This window comes from Dreissena polymorpha, chromosome 8 (genome assembly GCF_020536995.1).
Source record: "Dreissena polymorpha isolate Duluth1 chromosome 8, UMN_Dpol_1.0, whole genome shotgun sequence".
NCBI lineage: Eukaryota > Metazoa > Mollusca > Bivalvia > Myida > Dreissenidae > Dreissena > Dreissena polymorpha.
The window spans coordinates 733,733-756,559 of record NC_068362.1 but is presented as its reverse complement, the minus strand read 5'-3'; the positions used below and the strand labels follow the sequence as shown (position 1 = coordinate 756,559).

The following is a 22,827-nucleotide window of genomic DNA, read 5'->3' as shown; positions in this document are numbered from 1 at the left end:
TCAGGTAAGAGTAGTTTTGTCAAAGTATCAATCAAATCTAATCATAAATAAAGAAGTTATGGCATTTTTAGCAGAATTTAATAATTTGACCTTGAGTCAAGGTCATTCAAAGGTCAAGGTAAAATTCAACTTGCCAGGTACAGTAACCTCATGATAGCATGAAAGTATTTGAAGTTTGAAAGCAATAGCCTTGATACTTTAGAAGTAAAGTGGATCGAAACACAAAATTTAACCATATATTCAAAGTTACTAAGTCAAAAAAGGGCCATAATTCGGTAAAAATGACAACCAGAGTTATGCAACTTGTCCTTTTACTGTACCCTTATGATAGTTTGCGAGTGTTCCAAGTATGAAAGCAATATCTGTGATACTTTAGGGGTACAGTGGACCAAAACACAAAACTTAACCAAATTTTCAATTTTCTAAGTATAAAGGGCCCATAATTCCGTCCAATTGCCAGTCAGAGTAACATAACTTTGCCTGCACAGTCCCCTTATGATAGTTAATAAGTGTTGCAAGTATGAAAGCAATAGCTTTGATACTGTAGGAATAAAGTTGACCTAAACACAAAACTTAACCAAATTTTCAATTTTCTAAGTATAAAAAGGGCACATAATTCTGTCAAAATGCCAGTCAGAGTTACATAACTTTGCCTGCACAGTCCCCCTATGATAGTTAGTAAGTGTTGCAAGTATGAAAGCAATAGCTTTGATACTTAAGGAATAAAATGGACCTAAACACAAAACTTAACCAAAATTTTCAATTTTCTAAGTATAAAAAGGGCAAATAATTCTGCACGCCAGAGTTATCTAACTTTGCCTGCCCAGTCCCCTCATGATAGTAAGTAAGTGTACCAAGTTTGAATGCAATAGCATTAATACTTTCTGAGAAAGTGGACCTAAACGCAAAACTTAACCGGACGCCGACGCAGACGCCGACGCCAAGGTGATGACAATAGCTCATAAATTTTTTTCAAAAAATAGATGAGCTAAAAATCTAGTCGTGTGAGTTTTTCTTTTTTATTCATCATCGTTAATGTACGTTTTATTCATCATGGTTAATAAATATAACATTAACGATTGTTATCATTTACGTGACGTCGTCAAATTAACAGTTTGCAGATTTTTGTCAATTAGTGCCAATTAAAGTTAAAAGAGACATAACGGTTTTCACACGTGATTTTAGGGACCTTATTACTCAATTGTTACTACTAGGGGACTGATTGCGCTGAGAATTGCAAATATTGTCAAAACAACATTGATGGCAATTAGCAAGCAGGTGCGCCATTTTATCTCTCATATCAACAATTATTGGCAACACTTTCATGCTTCAGTGCACATGAACCTCAAGTCTTGCTGTCAACACAGATCAGCAGTAATGCTTCGTTATTACTCTGGTTGTTTTAATAAAAGTTTAATGGCGGTCAGTCTTCCCCGAAAATTTGAAACCCACGAAATTACGTATCAACGAATTAGTTGTTTTTTATTTAAAATCCATGAAATTACTTGTCAACAAATTAGTTGTTTTTTAATAAACCACGAAATTTCATACCGACGAATTTCTATATGTTTACAGTAGTATTTTGTGAGAGACTGAAGAAATACCTCTTGTAATGCTTTCTTGTCTGGGGCTTTGGAATTCTTTAGCAATTTTATGGCATTATTTGCACCGTCTATAACCGCAGATTCTATTTTTATGTGATGCCGCAGTTCTTCTATTCGAAGTTCCAGCGGTGAAAGGAATTCACATCTTTTGATACCTGAAATGTACAGAAACATTGTCAACATAAATAAGCCTTGATCTGGGAAAATGGGGTTTAATGAACGTGTGTAGTGTTTTTCAAGAGACATAACAAAAACAAACCTTAACTGGAATTTCACTAAGAGGAGATTTCCTTTAAACAAACAAGACATGTGTTTGTCAGAAACACAAAGCCGCCTATTGCGCCGCTTTGAAGCCATAAATTTGACCTTTGACTTTGAAGGATGACTTGACCTTTCCCCAAATTTGCAGCTCCATGAGATACTCATGCATGCCAAATATCAAGTTGCTATCTTCAATATTGCAAAAGTTATGAAGAAGGTTCAAGTTTTTGAATTTGTTTTTTTGACCTTTGACCTTGAAGGATGACCTTGACCTTTCACCACTCAAAATGTGCAGCTCCATGAGATACACATGCATGCCAAATATCAAGTTGCTATCTTCAATATTGCAAAAGTTATGACCAAGATTAAAGTTTTGGTTAAAGTTTTGGGACACACACACATACAATGACAGACAAGCCAAAAACAATATACCCCCGATCTTTCGATCCGGGGGCATAAAAACACCATAAAAGGAAAGTTTCGTCCCTTATTAGCCTGTGTGGAAATACACATACAGCAAACCCCGTCTTCCCAGATTGCGACTCAAATGTAATCTTGCAGTGAAAGTTAATTGATTTCTCTAACCGACCAATAATTATTTTCATGTTGACAAAGAAAAAACATAATAATTTCTAACCAATATACAAGCATAGTTTTGCATAAGTTAATCCGCCATAAGAGATCTTTTTTTAAATCACTGATTTTACCTGCAGCATTTTTTTTCACATTTCAAGCCTGCAAGCACCAACAAACATAAGATTACATGTACACTTCCCTTATTAAGAGACAACACTTCACCTCTTGCAAACAATACAACCACAACTAGTGTTTTATACAGGAAGGGAAAAGGGCGTGGTGCAAAATTTCAAAAAAGGGCACTTTAGCGCGCGACATCCATAAAAAGGGCACAAATATATCTGTATAGTGACTTAATAACAAGCTTTGTTACACACAAACATTGTATGTATAGTTTTGAGATTTATTGTTGAATAATTAAACCAACAAAATCCAGAATGTATATTTTATTATGTGTTTTATATTTTCATGTAGTAACAAAAAACACGATTAAACACCATAGGATATATATCTTATACAAACTATAGCTTTTCAAAGAAGTCTTAGAATACTGTTAAATGAGTTACCCTCTTAAACAATTATTTATATTTAAAACGTTACACACATTGCACAAACAAGTCCTTTATATGAATCTTAAATGGAGATTCACAAACACTAACACTTTGTTGAATAGTCAGAAAGTTTTGCGTAATGACATTATTTTCATGACCACGTGTTGTATTGTGTACATTTTATTTCACAAAAAGTGTAACTAGGAACGGCGCCGTACTGTCTTTTGTTCATTGTCAATTAATTCAATACACGTTAATTGGTCTCCGATATAAACTTGTTTTGCTTACAAAGCAATTTGCATCAATTTCTAAAGTACGTTTTGTCGAAAGTGGAATGCCAAAATCGGAAAGCGTACGTTGCGACATTCTAAACACGAATGATAAGTGGTACAAGTTCAATATTTTTGTAAAATTCATATCTGTGTTTGCCAATTAACATATTTTGACAAGTTACAAACGGGTCATAATGTTTTTAATTGAACCAATGGTGCAGGCCTACTACTGTTACAACAATTAACAACTTTTGGCCAAACAGGGTCCAAGACGGGGTATCAACTTCTTTCCGACATTCACACAATATTGTAATCAAAACATCGTGACAATAAACAAGCACATGCTCCAATCAAGCGCGGTCTGCCTAACCGTGAACAGCAAACGTGTTAAGATTGTCGTCTGCTACAATTCATCAACACACATCTACTGTGAGCCTGCGCCAATTGTATTGGATAGGAGGCGGAGCATTATTTTAATCGACAGCTTTAATATATGAGCCTGTGCCAATTGTATTGGATAGGAGGCGGAGCGTTATTTTAATCGACAGCTTTAATATGTCACGGGTTGATATTTCCGGCGTATGGCCAATTTTCAGGAAGTACAGTGGACGTCATGGGGTTTTGTAATCGGTGTATGGAAACAATTATCGGGCGTAATATACGGCCGTACGCTGCTTAGTGCAAGCCCTGTAAATTAATTTTTATTAACTTAAAACTGTTTTGCATTAAATTGAAATCATATCAATATTTTACAGATACAACTGGTGTTTTTTTTATTATTTAATTACGCGTAAAAATAAATGTTTTGATATACCTGAATTATGCATGAAATGCACAATTTCCACGTGAATAACATTGAGGTTTTCATCAAGTCTCCTAAGTAACTGTGCAATATTGTATACGGACCGATTAGTGTTACAAAGCCACTGAAATTATCGATTGATATTGACACATGGTTATTCACGCATGACGTATTCACAACCGCGCGAATCTTCGCTGATAATAGTCGGCTTAGAAGCTTGGTCAAGAGGCAATTAGATGTTATCAATAAGGTCGCGCACGGCGGAAAACAGGGCGGCGGCCTTTAAACAGGGCAGCGTGGCGCTGATTTGCTTTGAAAGGGGCAGCGAGGCGCTTCAAAAAAGCGGCGTGGCGCCGCGCCACACTTTAACGGCCTGGATAAAACACTACACAACAAAGTAACACTCCACCAATCATTATAGATGTATAATGGCTAACCACACTTTCTCAAAATGTCTAAACTAACTCAAGGATGTGAGGTTACGCTACACAATCCGTACCCAACTAATCCACATGAGGTTACACCTCACCAACAGTCCTTGGATATATTCTGGTTAACACTAGGTTACACTAGTACACATCATGTAGAGGCTATGCTACACAACTTGTACCTCACTATTTAAAATGAGGTTGCATCTTGCCTACAGTTCTTGGGTATATTTTGGTTAACAAGGTTGCACTACACCTTTCTTAGAGGCTACACCACATACTTCTGAAAGAACCAAGAAAAGCAACACAAGAATACAGAGGCTACAACACACACTCCTCTACCCAGAACAATAACACAAGGTTACACTACACCTACCTTCCTCAGATGTGTCCTGATTCACCTTTACAATCTGCATACGGATGATCTCGATCTTAGTTTTCGAGTCCGCAAGCATCTGTTGAGCATCGGCAAGCAGTTTACGGTCTTTTGAGGACCCTGAACTGTACATCGCAATTAGATTCTCAGCCCCTTGCTTCACCTGAAATGTTGCATCAAGGGATAACAGTTCAGTGGATTATCAACATTATGAATGGAATGACGTCTACAACCAAATCTACCACCTAAAAATTGAGCCTTCTTCTTGGAAAACTGGGCTTAACGTGTGCGCGAAAATTGTCATCACAGATTAGCCTGTGAAGGGATGTTCCATTAATAGAAATTCTCTTTTAAATGAAATTCTACTCTAGACAGAAAGTGTTGTCTCTGACAAGTCTGTGCAGACTGCATAGCCTAATCTGGGATGACACTTTCCGCAAATGCAAGAAGCCCAGTTTTTTTTTTTCAGAATGCAGCTGCGGACTTAATTGGGTAAATCACTTAAAATATGTGAATACCTCACTAGGATAAGTTGGTTAAAATTGTTATAATCTCTAATTTTTATCACACTTCTAGTATAACATATTGAATTTGACTGTCAGAAGGAAATTTGAATTATTTTCCTTAATTATAAATGTGTTTCTAGCAGTGGTATCTCATGTCTTAGTGAAAGGTATCTATGTATAAAGTTTGCAGACAGTATTTGAATTTGTTACCAGGGTTTACGCAGAATCAAAAGTGGAAAAGTCTTACACACATACACAGCAACAGTCGGGCCTCCCATATCCAGTGTTAACTAGAGCTTTTTCAAAAAGATTACTTATACCCCCACACTGCTTTGCCAGCTTTAAAGGGCAAATAACTCCGCAATCCGTAGATTACTGAACAGGAAGTGTCTTGCAAATCTCAGCTTCAAGGTGATGACATATCTTAAGTTTCATGTAACAGCTTAACTCTTTCAGCGCTGGAACCGAATTTTGAAGGCCTTTGCAAACAGTTTGATCCAGATGAGACAGCACAGAATGTGGCGTCTTATCAGGATCCAAACTGTTTGCTATTCTGATAGTATTCTTTGAAAAAAAATTGAAGAAAATTCTAATTTTAGAAATTCAGCAGACAACATTTTAGCAGACTACATATTTCCCAGCATGCAAAGAAATGTTAAGAAATGTGGACTTAGTTAACTCCACTAACTTATAACATTACATGCCATTACATGACTGACAAAGACGCATAGTGACTCCAAGTTACCTCCTCTCAAACTTTGTTTGGGGGGGGGTATAATTACCCATTATTATTCAATTAAGTGATGACAACAACAAACCTCATATTAAACATTGAGCTGTTTTTCAAGGGACATAATTATTAAATTATGGCGTAACCACAACAAACCTTATATTCAATACTGAGCAATGTTTTAGAGGGATATAACAACAGCACAACTTATCTTCAATGTTGAGCTGTTTTTCAAGGGACAAAATAATATTCAATATTGAGCTTTTTTTAAAGGGACATAACAACAACAAACCTTATATTCAATATTGAGCTGTTTTTCAAGAGACATAACCCTGTTGGGTTTCTCATTCTCCATGTGATCAGCATCGGACGCAGATTTCCGTATTTCCGGGGACCGCACATCTGAAAAGAGATAATGTAGATCTGTATATGAAATTATTCCCTTTATCCTAGAGGTAAATGATTATATAGAAGGAACCTCTAGGTGTTGTGTAAAATTGTACTTTACATACCCACCAGCCTTTACACTGCTACGTCAAGTACATAGCGGACTACTTTTTTTACTCAAGGTAAAATGCAGTTTGGACTTAATCTCGGAGATGGGGTGGACAATATTTTTTTTTTGGTTTGTGGTGACAAATTACAGCGATCACCCGCCGTTCATCACCCTATGTCTCCCGCGTTATCACCGTAAATGCTATAAATTTTATCTCCATATCAACCGATTATAAGCTAAATGTAAAACTGAAATTATGAAATAAATGATGGAGGCATATGAAGTGAATACCATTAAGAACAGTTCTGAATATAGATGAATTGAGCTGCATCTTGCAAAAATGGGCCTTATGTTTTATGCAGCCAGCTTAGCTCCAGACCAGCCTGCGCACTGCAGTCTGGTCAGGATCGAGCTAGACATGTACACTGACTGCTATTAAGACCACAAAACCATACATGACTTTACAGCTACACTGGCTGAAAATGTATATGGATTCAGACCCATTTTGCATGATACAGGTTTATTGATTGATGTACATCAAAGGAAATTTAAAAATATAAATAGTCCCACTTGAATTACTAAATATATTTCCCTATTTGCAGTAAATGCACAAATCTGCCAAAATTACTTAAAAAAACTCAGCTTTTTTGTTGGGGCTGTTTAGTTTTGTGACCTTTTAGCACTTGTTGGGAAGAGCAGAGTGCAACTGCTACACAGAACCAGATTTACACATTCCCACGTTCAGCTGTACAAAAGTGCAGGTTTCTGGCACCACAACATGTCAACATGCCATAAGAAACACAGGCAAAATATAAATCTTAGTCATATTACACAATGTCAGGGTATTTCCCCTGAGAATTCACCACTTTTACCGCTGTTGTTTGTTTACATTAACCAGAGTAATAATAATGATCACACATCAATACTACACAGCTAGACTTTATTTTGACTCTGGTCCAATTCCATCTCAAATGCAATATTGCCGTGCATGGGTTTGGGGGGGGGGGGGGGGGGGGGGGGGGGTGTCTCCGCATTCCAATGTGCATAATGATGCCTTATAGTGCATCTCCGGGATATTCAGAGTGATCTGTCCATCTTTAACTCTATCATTGTACCTTGTGGAAACTATAATTTGTTATCAGCTTTACAATGAGTAAGGTCAAGGCAGAATGTCTCCTCAGAATCATTCAAGGTCAATGTTGAATATGACCTTGGCATTGCGCATTTAAGAAGGGTTGTGTCCTTAATAATGTGCACCATCAAGGCTGTAAGTGTCCTCAGCATTTGGCAATATAAAATCTCAATGGGTCCTCAGCATTTAGCAATATAAAAGCTGAATGAATCCTCAGCATTTGGCAATATTAAATCTGAGTGAGTCATCAGCATTTGGCAATATAAAAACTCAAAGGGTCCTTGCTGAACGAGTCCTCAGCATTGGGCAATATAAAAGTTGAATGAGTCCTCAGCATTGGGCAATATTAAAGCTGAATGAGTCCTCAGGATTGGGCAATATTAAAGCTGAATGAGTCCTCAGCATTGGGCAATATTAAAGCTGAATGAGTCCTCAGCATTGGGCAATATTAAAGCTGAATGAGTCCTCAGGATTGGGCAATATAAAAGCTGAATGAGTCCTCAGCATTGGACAAGGTCAAGGATGATCAGAGTACATGTACTTTCAGACTCTCAATGGACATTTTCACTTTCATTAATAAAATGTTCAAAATGCAGTACGCTATAAAACAATTGAAATTACTTAAAAGTGAAAACAATTAAATTGAATTAAATTATTTTCCCAAATTCTATCAGTCAGTATTTTACCATTCTAAATCCCATCCAACTAACTGAGGGTAGTTGAATTAACCCATTTATGCCTAGCGTCTAGAAAAAAGGCCTTGGCAAACAGCGTAGACCCAGATGAGACGCTGCATAATGCGGCATCTCATCAGGGTCTGCGCTGTTTGCTTAAAGGAATTTCTGTAAAAAAAAATCTAAATATAGAAATAAATAAACTAGACATCTCTAATTTTGGAAATAAATTGATCCAATTTAGAAGGATGAGAGAGTCCACTAGGCATAAATGGGTTACAATTAATGGCAGGAAATAGTTTTATTCACACTCTTTATCTGCTTATCGTCTAAAATAGCTCACCAATCTAAAATAGCTCACCAATTATCATATCAGCATTGGAGAAAAACATCACCACCCTTAATTAAGCACACAGAGCACCATCACTAAATATAACCTACGGCAATGCTAATTGTTGAGCTACAGCAATGCTAATTTTTGACCTATGAAGAAAATAAGGAAGCATAACACCTCAGGTGATAACTCCCCATCTGATAACATGTGACATCATGGGGTGCTACAGATATCTTTCTACCGATAAATGTCTGAATACACTCAAAGAAACAGATTAGGCCGCTTTTCCAGGAAGCATATATTCCATGCTGTTGTTGTTGATGTTTTGTTATCACATTATCAATAATTTGTGATGAAAGATGTAATGTGTTGATTCCCAGTGTGATACAGTAGTTAATTCCACGATTGTTCGCAGGAAAATCAGAAAGGACTCGTAATATCAGGGTTTCATATAACTCAAACTAATTATGATATTTGACAAATTTTAGACCAGCAAATTAACAATCATGATAAAACTGTTTCATGAACTTTTTCTTCCGTGAAGAAGTTTTAACTTCCAAGGTGATTCATCTCACTTTTTAAAAATAGTCATTTACCAATTTCATTCCAATTGTATTAACTTAAAAGTATTAACTGACAAGCATTTCTCAAAATGTTCTTTACCACTGTGCATTTTTTAACACACCAGCCTCATCTGGGAAAACAGGGCTTAATGCATGTGCAGAAAATGTCATCCCAAACTGCGCAGGCTAATATGGGATAACATTTTACACACAGGCATTGAACCTTTGCATGCTGGGAAATTTGTCATCTGCTAAAATGTTGTCTGCTGAATTTCTAAAATCATCATTTTCTTCACTTTTTTTCAAAGAATACTATCAGAATAGCAAAGACGTTCTGTGGCGTCTCATCTGGATCCAAACTGTTTGCAAAGGCCTTCAAAATCCAGTTCCAGCGCTCAAAGGGTTAAGCCCAGTTTTGCCCGAGTCAGGCTCACCCATACAAAAGTAGTAATATGCTTGCTATTTGCAACATAATATATAAGGAAGTTGTTTGACTGCATTGAGTGGAAACAAAATAAACAATATCTCTGACATATTATTATGATATTTTACACTTCTTAAGGACTTTTTATCCCACTTGAATATTTCAAGGAGGAAAAGTTCGTGGTTTTAAAAATAGTGAAATATCAAATTTGTAACAAGCACTTACATGTATAATACTACATAATAAAAAGAACCCATAATTTTTTAAACTGTAGCAGTTTTCTGTGATCTTACAGTACAGGCAGTGTGTACTTTGACAAAAACGCGTGTCCGCGGTGTTCAATTTTCCCGTTGGGTGACATTTCGCGGGGACGGACACGCTACTGACCGCGGTGTTTGGCGAACACCCGAAATTGCCGCGATTGCACGCTATCGTTAACGGGAACACCCGTGATCACCGCGATGCTGCGCAGCCACCGTAAACACCTGTCTGCGAGGGTCATTCACACATTTTAAATGTACATGTACAAAATAAAATCATATACTTCATGTACATGTAGATATTATGTGCACATTTTTCATGTGTACTTAAACTCGGGCAGTACGTTAAGTCGGAAACTAAAACTAAGCGTTAAGATGATCAATACGATTATCTTTTATGGTGTTAATCAATGCAATTTCCCTTTTTGTTTTCACAAAATTGGGTTTCATTTTTCCTGATTTCCAGAAAATAACATGTACATGTTGCATGAAATCTAAATATAGCGTGTTACAGCGTGTTTGATTTTTATTTTATTCAGATGAAATGTCAATTCCAAATCATTCGCGAGCTACCCCGGTACTTGAGAAGAAATTCACTACGAAACTTTAAATCGAAATTAAAAGTTCTTAATGTTGTCTGCGCTACAAAGATTTTGTGTCAAAAATAAATACACCCACGCCAATTTTCGTGCGCTTTTTATGGTTCAGAACAAAGAAAATGAAAATATCATGGGCATATATACATGTATTTATTTGTGGCTACAATTTGTAACAGAACATGAACTCTACACGACGCGCACACTAGGCGTCAGGTGATTTACCAATGTTGGAATACACCTGTTCTGATTGGGCGCTTATTTCATCAAATCTTTAAATAGAAACATATGCAGAAATTCATTTGATGATTTAGAGATATGGCGAACATTTGTGATTTTTGCATTTCTATCACACTTTTATTGTCAACATTGACCAGAATTTGCATGAAATCGGAAATCTCGGGATTATCGGGTAATGGACAGAGACGGGAATGTTTGCATGTATGCGATAATCAATTGTGATTGTTCGTAATTGTTGTTAATTTTGTATACACCAAATGACACCTATAACATTCAAACGCAACGTAGATTCTTTCTTCAAATTGGTACCGACCTATGTTTATGTTCAATTATTTTATTTCTAGCGAACACGATGAACACTGCAGTAGATATTATGGGTCCCCGGTGATTCGCGGTGTCCACCTTATGGAAAACGGCCCCCGCAAATATTTTATCTGAACACCCATCTCGGGGGTCGTTTGGCAAGCGAACACCATAAAATGAACACTGCAACGAGTGGTGTTTGTCAAAGTACACGTTGCCTGTACTGTATATACTTGACGATTAGGTGTTATGCAATATTTGGTTGAAATGTAAGACGTTTTCATCATTTAATGTCTTCTTTGTTTTCCCAAAAAGTGCCTCTGAAAAAAAGGGTAATGGAATAACATCGATATTCTCAATAGTTGGCTAACATATCCTCATTAATAACATATCAGAGTACAAATCTAATTCAAAGTAACTTAAAATTTTGACTGGTCTGTCTCAAAAAAAAAACAGGGCTCGAAATTAACACTCGCACACTCGCAAAATGCGAGTGAACAATACCGATTGCGAGTTAAGTTTTAAGCCACTAGTATTTTTTTGCGAGTAAAGAAATAGTGAAAAAAGAGTAATATTGCTTAATGTGCTCGACGTCGTGAACGCTAAACCGTAGGTCAATTTATAGAACGTCCGAATATCCTTAAGCTTAAGCGCGCACCTTGTATGTAGACTAGTATACTTATAGTACAGATACGCGGATGGTATTGGTACATAGAACGTGAAACATTCGATTATTCACACGTGTTTATTGAACTTGAACAGCCATGGCGTCGAAGCGAAAAATAACTAGTTTTTTTTTGCCCACAGACGGAAATAACGATACGGAAGATAAAGCAAAGTTAACCGTTGAGTTAAAAAAAACAGATATTAAATCCTTCTACGAAAACATTAAAAAAGTGGGAAAAAGAACTTAATAAATAACAAATATTTGTGAGAATGTTTTTGATTTTGCGAGTTAGTATTAAAGCTGCTCGCCATGTTTTGCAAGTAGAAAAACAAGTTAAATTCGAGCCCTGATAAAATGCAATATTATCCAGACTTTTATCTCTAAACATATTATAATTGTCCCCAAAAAAGGTGTCCATATGACTAAGAAACATTAACAGCATCATTAATTCATTTAATTGTCAAGGGGGCACTTCTTTGACTTTTGGCCAGTTCAAGTGGATTTGGTTTCATTAAAATTGAATGGCTAATGGCCCTTGTGGGCAAGTTCTTTCAAAATTATTGTGGAAGGCCACAATAAAGAAAACATTAATCTATCATCTTCTTTACAGAATTAAAATAAAACACATTTGGGCCGTGCTCTGTAAAAAGGGGTTTAATGCATGTGCGTATTTAAATCTCCCAGATAAGCCTGCGCAGTCCACACAGGCTAATCAAGAGATGACACTTTCTGCCTAAACTGGATTTTTGCAAAGACTATTCTTTCTTTCAACAGAAAATATCATACAAGCAGAAAGTGTCGTCCCTGATCAGCCTGTGACTGCACAGGCTAATCTGGGACGACACTTTACGCTCATGCATTAAACGCCCTTTGCACAGAGCAGGGCTCATTTACATTTGGCTGTCTGCAGACTGATGGTAAGGTGAATAATGAAAATTAATTCAATGATCAAAACAACAGAAAAGATGCTGCCGGTGCAAAACAAGCCTAACTTGGTTGGCAAATATAAAGGGCTAAAACAGTTTTGCATCAAGACATAAAATTAAATTTATTATACATCAAATAATTGTTGCATGGAGATTGAGGTGGGAGGGCAATGCAAAGGAAGTAAAATCCATCATAATCATGTTGTGGTTGCTGTTTTTAATTGGTTTTTAATCTTTAGAAAACACACAGCCCAGCCTCAGGTTTTTATTACTTCAGAGCAATCATGTAAAGGTTATTACCACTGTTCATAAAAAAAATCATCCCATTGGTGCAAAAAGGCACCATGTGCTATTGAATTTCATAACCATATCGTACTTTTTGCACCAATTGGGCTATATGATTTATTAAATGCAGTAGGCCACAATACCTGACAATACCTGGTAATGGTATTTGGAGTGTGTGAGGAAGGGGGGAAGAGGGGGGGGGGGGGGGGGGGGGGGGGGGGGGGAGTCCAGGAGTTGAATCTTAATTTTGCGAAATTCTATTTTTATTCTTACCATTATTCTCAGTATATCAATTCACAGCACTGATATGATTTAACAAGAGATGTGTTTGTCAGAAACACAATGCCCCCTATTGCGCCGCTTTGAAATAAAATTTCAATATATCATTTGGCAGGTTTAGAAATTATCTCCCTTTTAAAGCTTATAACTTCCCTTGGATTGTATTTTTTTACTTTTGACCTTGAAGGAAGACCTTGACCTTTCACCACTCAAAATGTTCAGCTACATGAGATACACACACATGCATGCCAAATAGCAAGTTGCTATCTTCAATATTGCAAAAGTTATGGCCAAAGTTAAAGTTTTCGGACGACGGACAGACTGACGGACAGTTCAACTGCTATATGCCACCCTACCAGGGGCATAAAAGCCACCTTTATTGGTACAGCAGAGTTAATAATTTATAATTTGTAAATTATATAAATATTTAAAATGACGAAATCAGATGAAGGAGGAAAATCACACCCATGTCAATACATTACAAAAGTACTTAAATTATGTGCATATAGGACAGAATAAAACCTGATTACATAATACTCTCAAATGTCTCTTACAGCTTACAATTTTATCAGTATTATTTATCATTATTATTGTGGAGCGTGCTTAAGAATGGTTCCTCCCGAAAAGGTTGAAATTGATACCCTCTTAATAGGCATCCCCACCAAAAGAAAATATCATTGACACCCCAGATGTGATGGAGTCTTAACAAGGCCTGTATCAGGTCACTTAATAGACCAACTGCAGTTAAGCCTCTCTCTGGGAAAACCAGGCTTAAAGCTTGTGCGTTAAGTGTCAAACCAGCTAGATTAGCCTGTGCAGTCCACACAGGCTAATCAGGGACGATACATTGCACTTTAATGGAATTTTTTGTTTAAAGTAAGTTTTTAAAAAAAGTACAGTGAAGGCAGAAAGCGTTGTCCCTGATTAGCCTTCTGCACATGCTAATCTGGGACAAGACTTTACACACATGCATTAAGCCCCATTTTCCCAGAGCGTGTCTCAGTTGTTTTTTAAAAGGCCATAATTAATAGATGATTATTTTGTTATTGATGTCAATTAGACATCAACCCTGTATCAGTAGTTATCTCAAGGTCCTTGTAGCCTACAAATGAAGGATGCATTCTCAACACATATTATACAACCATTATAACCTTCTGACTTTAAAAATTTTTCATTGAAAATGAAACACATGTCCTGAGAGGGAACAAGTTAAATGGATCAAGTTATTTAGGGCAATGTTTAGATACATGCCTTCTTGTTATTTGCCTAAATGCCAATGACCTATATTACATTTTTCAGAGCATATTATTATGAATTTATATACATATATTAGGCATTACTTATGATATCCAACCAAACAAGTTAAAATTACTCTCACTTATATACCAGTAGGAGTACACAAATGTATTAAAACTGGAAAGTCATCAATACACTTCAGCATTGTGTCAATTGTGACAATAAGAAAGGGAAACCACCTACCACACCCATAATCTAAACAAATCTTTCAAGAACATATGAAAGAGGCATGCTTATTTCATTCTCATAATTTGTTGAGGTATCAAAGTCCGGCAATGAAAAACTAGGCTTAGGGCAAGTAAATACTTCAAAGATGATACATTTTTATAATCAATGTCAATCACTATTGATGAGAACTTGTTCAACAGGGATTTAATTGAAGAACCATCTCAAGTTAGGAAAATGCCCTACCCCCACCCCCTACAGGGTTCTATTAAACTCTTCATTAATATAAAGATCCAGTAAAGTTAATAACTACTTGCAAAATTAGTTTGACATTGAAAGTGAGGAAATCAGCTGAAAGGAGGAGAAATCACACCCCTGTGTTAACAATGCATCTTGATTGTGGGTGGACTATTTTACTTTCAAATAGGTCTGTTATACCAGTGTATACAATTATTTATAATTAAGACACAAATCGATTGAGATGAATCACTGACCATCAGTTAGATACAAGCTGATCTATTTGTTTAACCCATTTATGCCTAGTGGACTCTCCCATCCTTCTAAATTGGATCAATTTATTTCCAAAATTAGGGATGTTTATTTCTATATTAAGAATATTTCTTACAGAAATCCCTTTAAGCAAACAGCGCAGACCCAGATGAGACGCTGCATCATGTGGCGTCTCATCTGGGTCTACGCTGTTTGCCAAGGCCTTTTTTCTAGGCTCTAGGCATAAATGGGTTAACTTTTAACACAAAGAACTGAACTCTATGAAAAAGACATAACTGCCCATTGTTTGGCACACAATACAAAACTACTGACACTGATAGGTGCTTGACAATGCACCCAGACTCAACTTACCCGTAATATCGTATTCAAAAACTTCCGTTTTGACAATGATTCATATATTTATCATAGTTTTTACCATCGGATTGGGTCAAAACAGATACAAAATCACTGATAACAGCCCAGGACACACAAACTGTGAAATGATGCAAATGACAGGCATTTAATTGACACTTTTTTTCTGAAGACATTTTTGTGGATAACATCCATCCACCTAATAACTACAAATCTGTCTGTTGAAATACAGTGTGCATTTTTTTACCGTTAACCATTTTAAACATCCATTTCTTAAAATTTTCTTTATTTTCTTTATGTACAGGACTGTTATAACAATTTTTTTTAAATATCTTTCAATAAACAGTTTAAGTTTTTTTAGTTAGCCCTTTCCCACACAGAAGCAAAGTGAAAATAGCTTTGTGCAAACAACATACAACCAGAACAGTCTGTTCAGGTTGTATGCTGTTTGCTGTTCACCAGTATCAAAACATTGGAAATGAAGCCTTTAAAACTTAATCCAGTAAGAAAGGTCATTAATTAAATATAACTTTCTAAGAGAATGCAAATGCTTCAAAATACGTATGGTATCTAAGTGGTGTACGGTATCTAAGTGGTGTACGGTATCTAAGTGGTGTACGTTATCTAAGTGGAAAAGGGTTAAGTCAATGACTGCAGGGCTCAACATTAATGGTTGTCCTATTGCCCCTGGCAAGTAAAAGTTGGGTCCGGGCAAGTTATTTTACAATCTAGTTGTCCGCCCAGGCAAGTGCAAAAAAGATCAAAGAGCATTTAATTTAGACTTAAATTAGACTTAAATTGCTGTAATCGTCTTGTTAAATGTGCCAAAAAAAAAGGTTTTGTGGTGTATCATTTTGATCTTTATTTAAAAAAAAAAGAGGTTTACAGTTAATGTGATATTTCATGTTTGGCAAGCGGCTTTACGTTCAGGGCAAGTAGATTTTCTAAGTACTTTCCCGGAAGGGCAAGTTGGTTTTTAGGTTAATGTTGAGCCCTGTGACTGTCGAAGGTCCTTTCAATTAACTGATCAGCACACTACACTGGTTACACAAATTTCATACATAACTAAGTTATATACAAGAAACTGTTGTACAATTTTGACAGACAAATTAGCGAGCCATACCTCAATTTCAATTGGTATTTGCAAAGAGAAAGGAGCAAAGGTGAACAGGTGAATCACTTGCACATAGCAAGATGTAATTATGTAATGACATAATTATGCCTTTAACCTACACATTATCCCAGTGGAATAGATTTCCCCACCACACATGTTCGTGACAAGAAACGATCAAACCAATACTATCAGATGCACCGAAATGTGAGACATAATGTTACGACACAGAAGACACAAGTGCTAGGCATAATACTATTTCATTTTCACTCATTTTTTTAGGTTATTTTACATTAACTTCTTTATTTCTACACCGATTTACTTCAAATTGATACTGAACATATATTATGACAATACTGTCAATCTAAACTATGCATGGCCCCACTACCAACCCTGCATTGGGGTGCCCCTGGGTCAAACATGCGGTGTGGGGATGCGCGTCCGCCTCTGCCGTGCCATTTCTAGTTGAAAATCAAAGTGTGCGACCTATTATATTGTATGATGTGATAAACCAAGATACTTTAATATTAATTTATCAACAAATTTGCTTGCAGAAACCAAATTGCCGCATAAGCTAGGCCTTATCAAATGATCAGTTGAGGTTTCAAGATTGCATCAAGAACATGTTTATCAGTTTAACCTGAGAGCCATAAATTTTGCTTTTGTTTACATGAAAATCTGAGAGGGAGCATTGAAAAGCAATAAATTGGTTACAATGCAATAAAATAGAAACCTTGAAAAAACGGAGTTGACTTCATTACCACCTACTGAGAGTTACAATTATCTTGAATTATCACCAACCCTACACCAACAATCATCATAAGTTTTCATCATCACAATGGTCCTCATTGATGTAAACATAATAATTATCATGTATGCTTATTTCAGTCAGAGGCGCAACTTGAGTGACAAAAGGACAACAAAGCATTTGGTGCAGAGTATTTACATAAATTACCTCATTAAACAGTCATCACAGACCATTTCCAACACAGTGCGCTGTGTGTGGAGCTACCCAAATCCCCTTAGGAGAAAGAAGAAACCCCGTAACCATAAACAACCCCTAACCATAAACAGCCCGCACAACAACTAGATCAGCCTAAATAATTCAGATTAGCCGTGCACTGGTATAGCGGGTCATACATTAATGCATGTGGGTAAAGTGTCGTCCCTAATAAACACAGGCTAATCAGGGACGACCTTTTCTGTTTGTAATGGACTTTTTCCTAGACAGACTGCACAGGCTAATTTAGGATGACACATTTCACACATGCAATAAACCCCATTTTACCAGAACAATGCTCAGATGAAGTTTATAAAAAAAGTCATACTGTCTGACACAGCAGCACAGTTCACAGGGTTCAAGCAAACAAATCCCCTTTAAATGGCAAGGTTCTACTCAATAATTCAAATAAAGCCTAATCCAACATGATGTCTGACCATGCTATGCCATATTGGCCACTCACCTCAGTTCATCTAGTTTAAACAAACAAATCAAGTGGACTAAATGTCGCCTTTTTATTTATTTACATTTAAGAAATGCGGTGGACATTCCTATGAATAAAACCAAAGTTGAAGTGATGTGCACTTGATATAGGGGCTATACTGAAGAAAAAGTGGGTTTTGTGAAATGTCTCAATAATTTTTGCGTTTTACAAAACGGCTTTGTATTTTTGCATTAACAACGATTCAAAGGTTAAGAGATTCTAGACAAAAAAACATGCTTTATTTGTTTTGCATTCAAATCTAGAGTCATCCACTGAACTGCAATGTTTGTTTGTGTGCCCATATAAACAGGAGCCCAAACATGAACTCTTCCAGTGCTGGAACCGAATTATGAAGGCCTTTGCAAACAGTTTGGATCCAGATGAGACGCCACAGAATGTGGCGTCTCATCAGTATCCAAACTGTTTGCTATTTTGATAGTATTCTTTGGAAATAATTTAAGAAAATGCTAATTTTAAAAATTCAGCAGACGACATTTTAGCAGACGACAAATTTCCCAGCATGCAAAGGGTTAAGGAAATAGAATAGCTGTTATTCAATTTCACTCACCTTCTATTTTGTTAGAGCTCCCAGACACTAGCAGATAAAGGTTAATCTCATTCAGTTCTTGCTGTAACTGCTGTAAACGATTATTCGCCTTTTTAACGATCGTGTTAACATCTGCGAGGCTCTTCTTGTCCGAAGTGGCCTCTCGTAGCTTCTCAGCGCCCTCTTTTATCTTCATTTCTTTCCTTATCTCTTTCTTCACCGCCTCTTTGGCCTCTTCGAAATCTTCTTTGCTGTGCAACGCGTTAGGCATGGCACCTCCCTAAAATATGCAGTGTTGTTTACTGCAGGGTTAGACATTTGTGGCTGCCTGTTTGCACAGGGACAAGGAGATTTAGGTCCAGATTTTGCATGTCAGTCCTGGTAAATAGCTTTTGAAACAATATTCCCGCTGATTAATCAGCGATTTTTTTCCTTCTTTATAAAGTACCGGAAAACAGCACTTTCCCAATAAGGAAAAAACTACACAATTCCCAATTGCTGTCAAAAAATTCCCAATTGAAGGTTTCTAGAAAACTTTTTTTTTTAAATAAAATGCAACATTTAGTTAGTTTCCCTATGCACCTCTATGGCTTGAACCTAAGTAAATATAATATTGACAATCTTTGAATATTATTAAACCTATTTACAATAAATTGAAGTATTATGTATTATTAATCATAAACTAATTAATGCATTAATGAGCATAATTTGCAAATGAATTTGTTGTGCAAGTATCAAATATGTCTTCAACCTTTTCAACATGCAATGAAACATGAGACATGCAAAAGAAGTCATGTTAATGCCATTGTAAAATGCATGTACCGGAAATAAAACTGGAAAAAAACTAATGTTACAAGTAATATCCAGTGATATTTTTACAAATTTTCTCATCTGAGTCCTGGGACTCGATAACTTGCAAATCTATGAGTCCCCGTATTTAAAGAATGAGTCCAAATATTAAACGATATTATTTTTTGATAAATTTCAATGCATTTTTTGGGACTCACATAATTCGAAACTTTGCATCCCCAGAGGTTTTTGTGAGTCCAGGACGCAGGACTCGCAGGTAAAAAAATCACTGAATATCTATAAGAATAAGATGCTTTATACATGTACATAGAATAATTCAATATCCCTCATGAAATGAACATTCCCTAATTTGAAAATATAATTGTTAGAGTAGATGAATTTAACAAAGAATTGTTCGATTTTTTACCACCGGTACATGAAGACATATCTATTTATCAACAGGAAGAATAGAAAGAAACTAAATTTGTCCAAAATAATCCATAAACACATACAGTTAAAGGTAGACATTTTTGGAGAAAACATCATGCAAGATTGTTAATTTGTTAAATGACAAAAACTTGTTCATAACACAGATATTTAGACATCTGCAGAAAACACAATGCCCCCTACTGCGCCACTTTGAAGCCATATATTTGACCTTTGACCTTGAAGGATGACCTTGACCTTTCACCACTTAAAAAGTGCAGCTCCATGAGATACACATGCATGCCGAATATCAAGTTGCTATTTCAATATTGCAAAAGTTATGGGCAATGTTAAAAGTTTTCGGACGGACAGACAGACTGACGGACGGACAGACAGACTGACAGTTATAAAACTATATGCCACTTTGGGGGCATAAAACATGTACATTTTGAACGTGTATTAATATTTTTTCTAGAAAATCCTTCAAAAAAGCATTTTAACAACATTGTAAAACAAGAATATCAGTGAAACTGATGGATGCTCCCCGATGATGCCCTTTCTCAATCTGTGTTAATAACCAACTAAAAAAATCTATTATTAGCCTTGGTGACCTTGACCCCAGTGACCTAAAACCTCATCAAAAGGTAGAGGTCCATGCAAGGTACCTACATGCCAAATATGAAAGAGATCGGTAAAGTATTGAAGGTGCTATGAGAAACTGTTACAAAAGCATGACGGAAAATATATTAATAGCCTCTGTGACCTTGAGCCCAGTGACCACAAACCTCATCAAAAGGTAGAGGTCCATGGAAGGTACCTACATGGCAAATATGTAAGAGATCGGTAAAGTAACAGAAGCATGGCAGAAAATCTATTATTAGCCTCAGTGACCTTGACCTTGACCCCAGTGACCTCATCAAAAAGTAGAGGTCCATGCAAGGCACCTACATGCCAAATATGAAAGAGATCGGTAAAGTATTGAAGGTGCTATGAGAAACTGTAACAAAAGCATGACGGAAAAATCTATTATTAGCCTCAGTGACCTTGACCTTGACCCCAGTGACCTCAAACCTCATCAAAAGGTAGAGGTCCATGCAAGGTACCTACATGCAAAATATGAAAGAGATCGGTAAAGTATTGAAGGTGCTATGAGAAACTGTAACAAAAGTGTGACGGAAAAATCTATTATTAGCCTTGGTGACCTTGACCCCAGTGACCTCAAACCTCATCAAAAGGTAGAGGTCAATGCAAGGTACCTACATGCCAAATATGAAAGAGATCGGTTAAGTTTTGAAGGTGCTATGAGAAACTGTAACAAAAGTGTGACCAAAAAATCTATTATTAGCCTTGGTGACCTTGACCCCAGTGACCTCAAACATCATCAAAAGGTAGAGGTCCATGCAAGGTACCTACATGCCAAATATGATAAAGATCTGTAAAGTATTGAAGGTGCTATGAGAAACTGTAACAAAAGTGTAACGGAAATCTATTATTAGCCTCGGTGACCTTGACCTTGAACCCAGTGACCTCAAACCTCTTCAAAAGGTAGAGGTCCATGCAAGGTGCCTACATGCCAAATTTGAAAGAGATCGGTAAAGTATTGAAGGCCCTATGAGAAACTGTAACAAAAGCATGACGGAAAATCTATTATTAGCCTCGGTTACCTTGACCTTGAACCCAGTTACCTCAAACCTCATCAAAAGGTAGAGGTCCATGCAAGGTACCTACATGCCAAATATGAAAGAGATCGGTAAGGTAATGAAGGTGCTATGAGGAACTGTAACAAAAGCGTGACGGAAAATCTATTATTAGCCTCGGTGACCTTGACCTTGAACCCAGTGACCTCAAACCTCATCAAAAGGTAGAGGTCCATGCTAGGAACCTACATGCCAAATATGAAAGAGATCAGTAAAGTAATGAAGGTGCGATGAGAAACTGTAACAAAAGCATGACGGAAAATCTATTATTAGCCTCGGTGACCTTGACCTTGAACCCAGTGACCTCAAACCTCATCAAAAGGTAGAGGTCCATCAGAGCTCCAGATAAGGTTTTGTGAAATTCTTAACGTTATTACCAGATTTTCAAAAATAATTCTTAACTCTGAAATTGTATTCTTAACGTTACTACTAAGTTTTGGAAAATAATAAAAAAATATATTTTTTTTTTTTTTGGAATTGGGAATTTTTTTTTCAATTGGGAAAAAAACACCAGATTTGCATTGGGAATGGGGCCGAATTTCGGACCCGTGGCATAGGGTGGAAAAAGCCTGATTGAAGGCGCTATGATAAACGGTAACAAAAGTGTGACGGAAGTAAGGAAGAAAGAACAAACTGGCAACTATATGCTCCGCCGAAATTTTATTTCGGGAGCATAAAAACATCATTTATAAAGGTCCAATACTACATGCATGAGAAGTCATTTAAAGACAAATATCATGAATTACCTGCGGAAGTAAATAATCCTTCATTATCACAAAAAACAAGCAAACGGGAACTAAAAACTACACAAGATTCCAGCCAACTGCTTGTGTTTGTGTCTGCCAGTGTCTTCACAATTAATGATTACAACAGGGTATGTGATTCAATACCGGTATGGAATCACTCTTTCACAATGTCAAGCATTACAAGTGCAACAAAACTAACGAACAGTAGAAAACAGGCACAAACTGGAGCAAATTCAACATGTTAGTGATGGCATCTACGTGATTTACATGGCTGTGTCAAAACAATGCATGGCGATTGGCAGCCAGCTAATCAATCAATGTTCACAACAATAATACACTGTTTCTTCCTGCCCAGAATACACTGTTTTAGACTAGCAAAATCATAGTTACATCAAAAACAATGTCATCAAATAATAATGA

General features: G+C 36.6%; 2 protein-coding genes across 4 annotated transcripts in view; one reads left to right on the top strand and one right to left on the bottom strand.

Moving 5' to 3' along the window:
* The window catches only part of LOC127842550 (zinc finger MYND domain-containing protein 19-like), a 249,057-nt gene that overhangs the window by 191,321 nt on the left and 34,909 nt on the right, over positions 1–22,827 (top strand). The gene's annotated exons all lie outside the window — the stretch shown is intronic.
* LOC127842544 (serine/threonine-protein kinase N2-like) overlaps positions 1–22,827 on the bottom strand; it is a 73,770-nt gene that overhangs the window by 40,338 nt on the left and 10,605 nt on the right. For 2 of the 3 annotated variants that reach the window (XM_052372090.1, XM_052372089.1), the window contains exons 2-5: positions 18,771–19,029; positions 6,399–6,508; positions 4,871–5,033; positions 1,605–1,759 (exon numbers count right to left, since the gene is read on the bottom strand). In XM_052372090.1, coding sequence (XP_052228050.1) covers positions 1,605–1,759; positions 4,871–5,033; positions 6,399–6,508; positions 18,771–19,029 — 687 coding nt within the window. Of the gene's footprint in view, positions 1–1,604; positions 1,760–4,870; positions 5,034–6,398; positions 6,509–18,770; positions 19,030–22,407; positions 22,691–22,827 lie in introns of those variants that run through there. The other variant, XM_052372091.1, reaches the window with a different exon arrangement.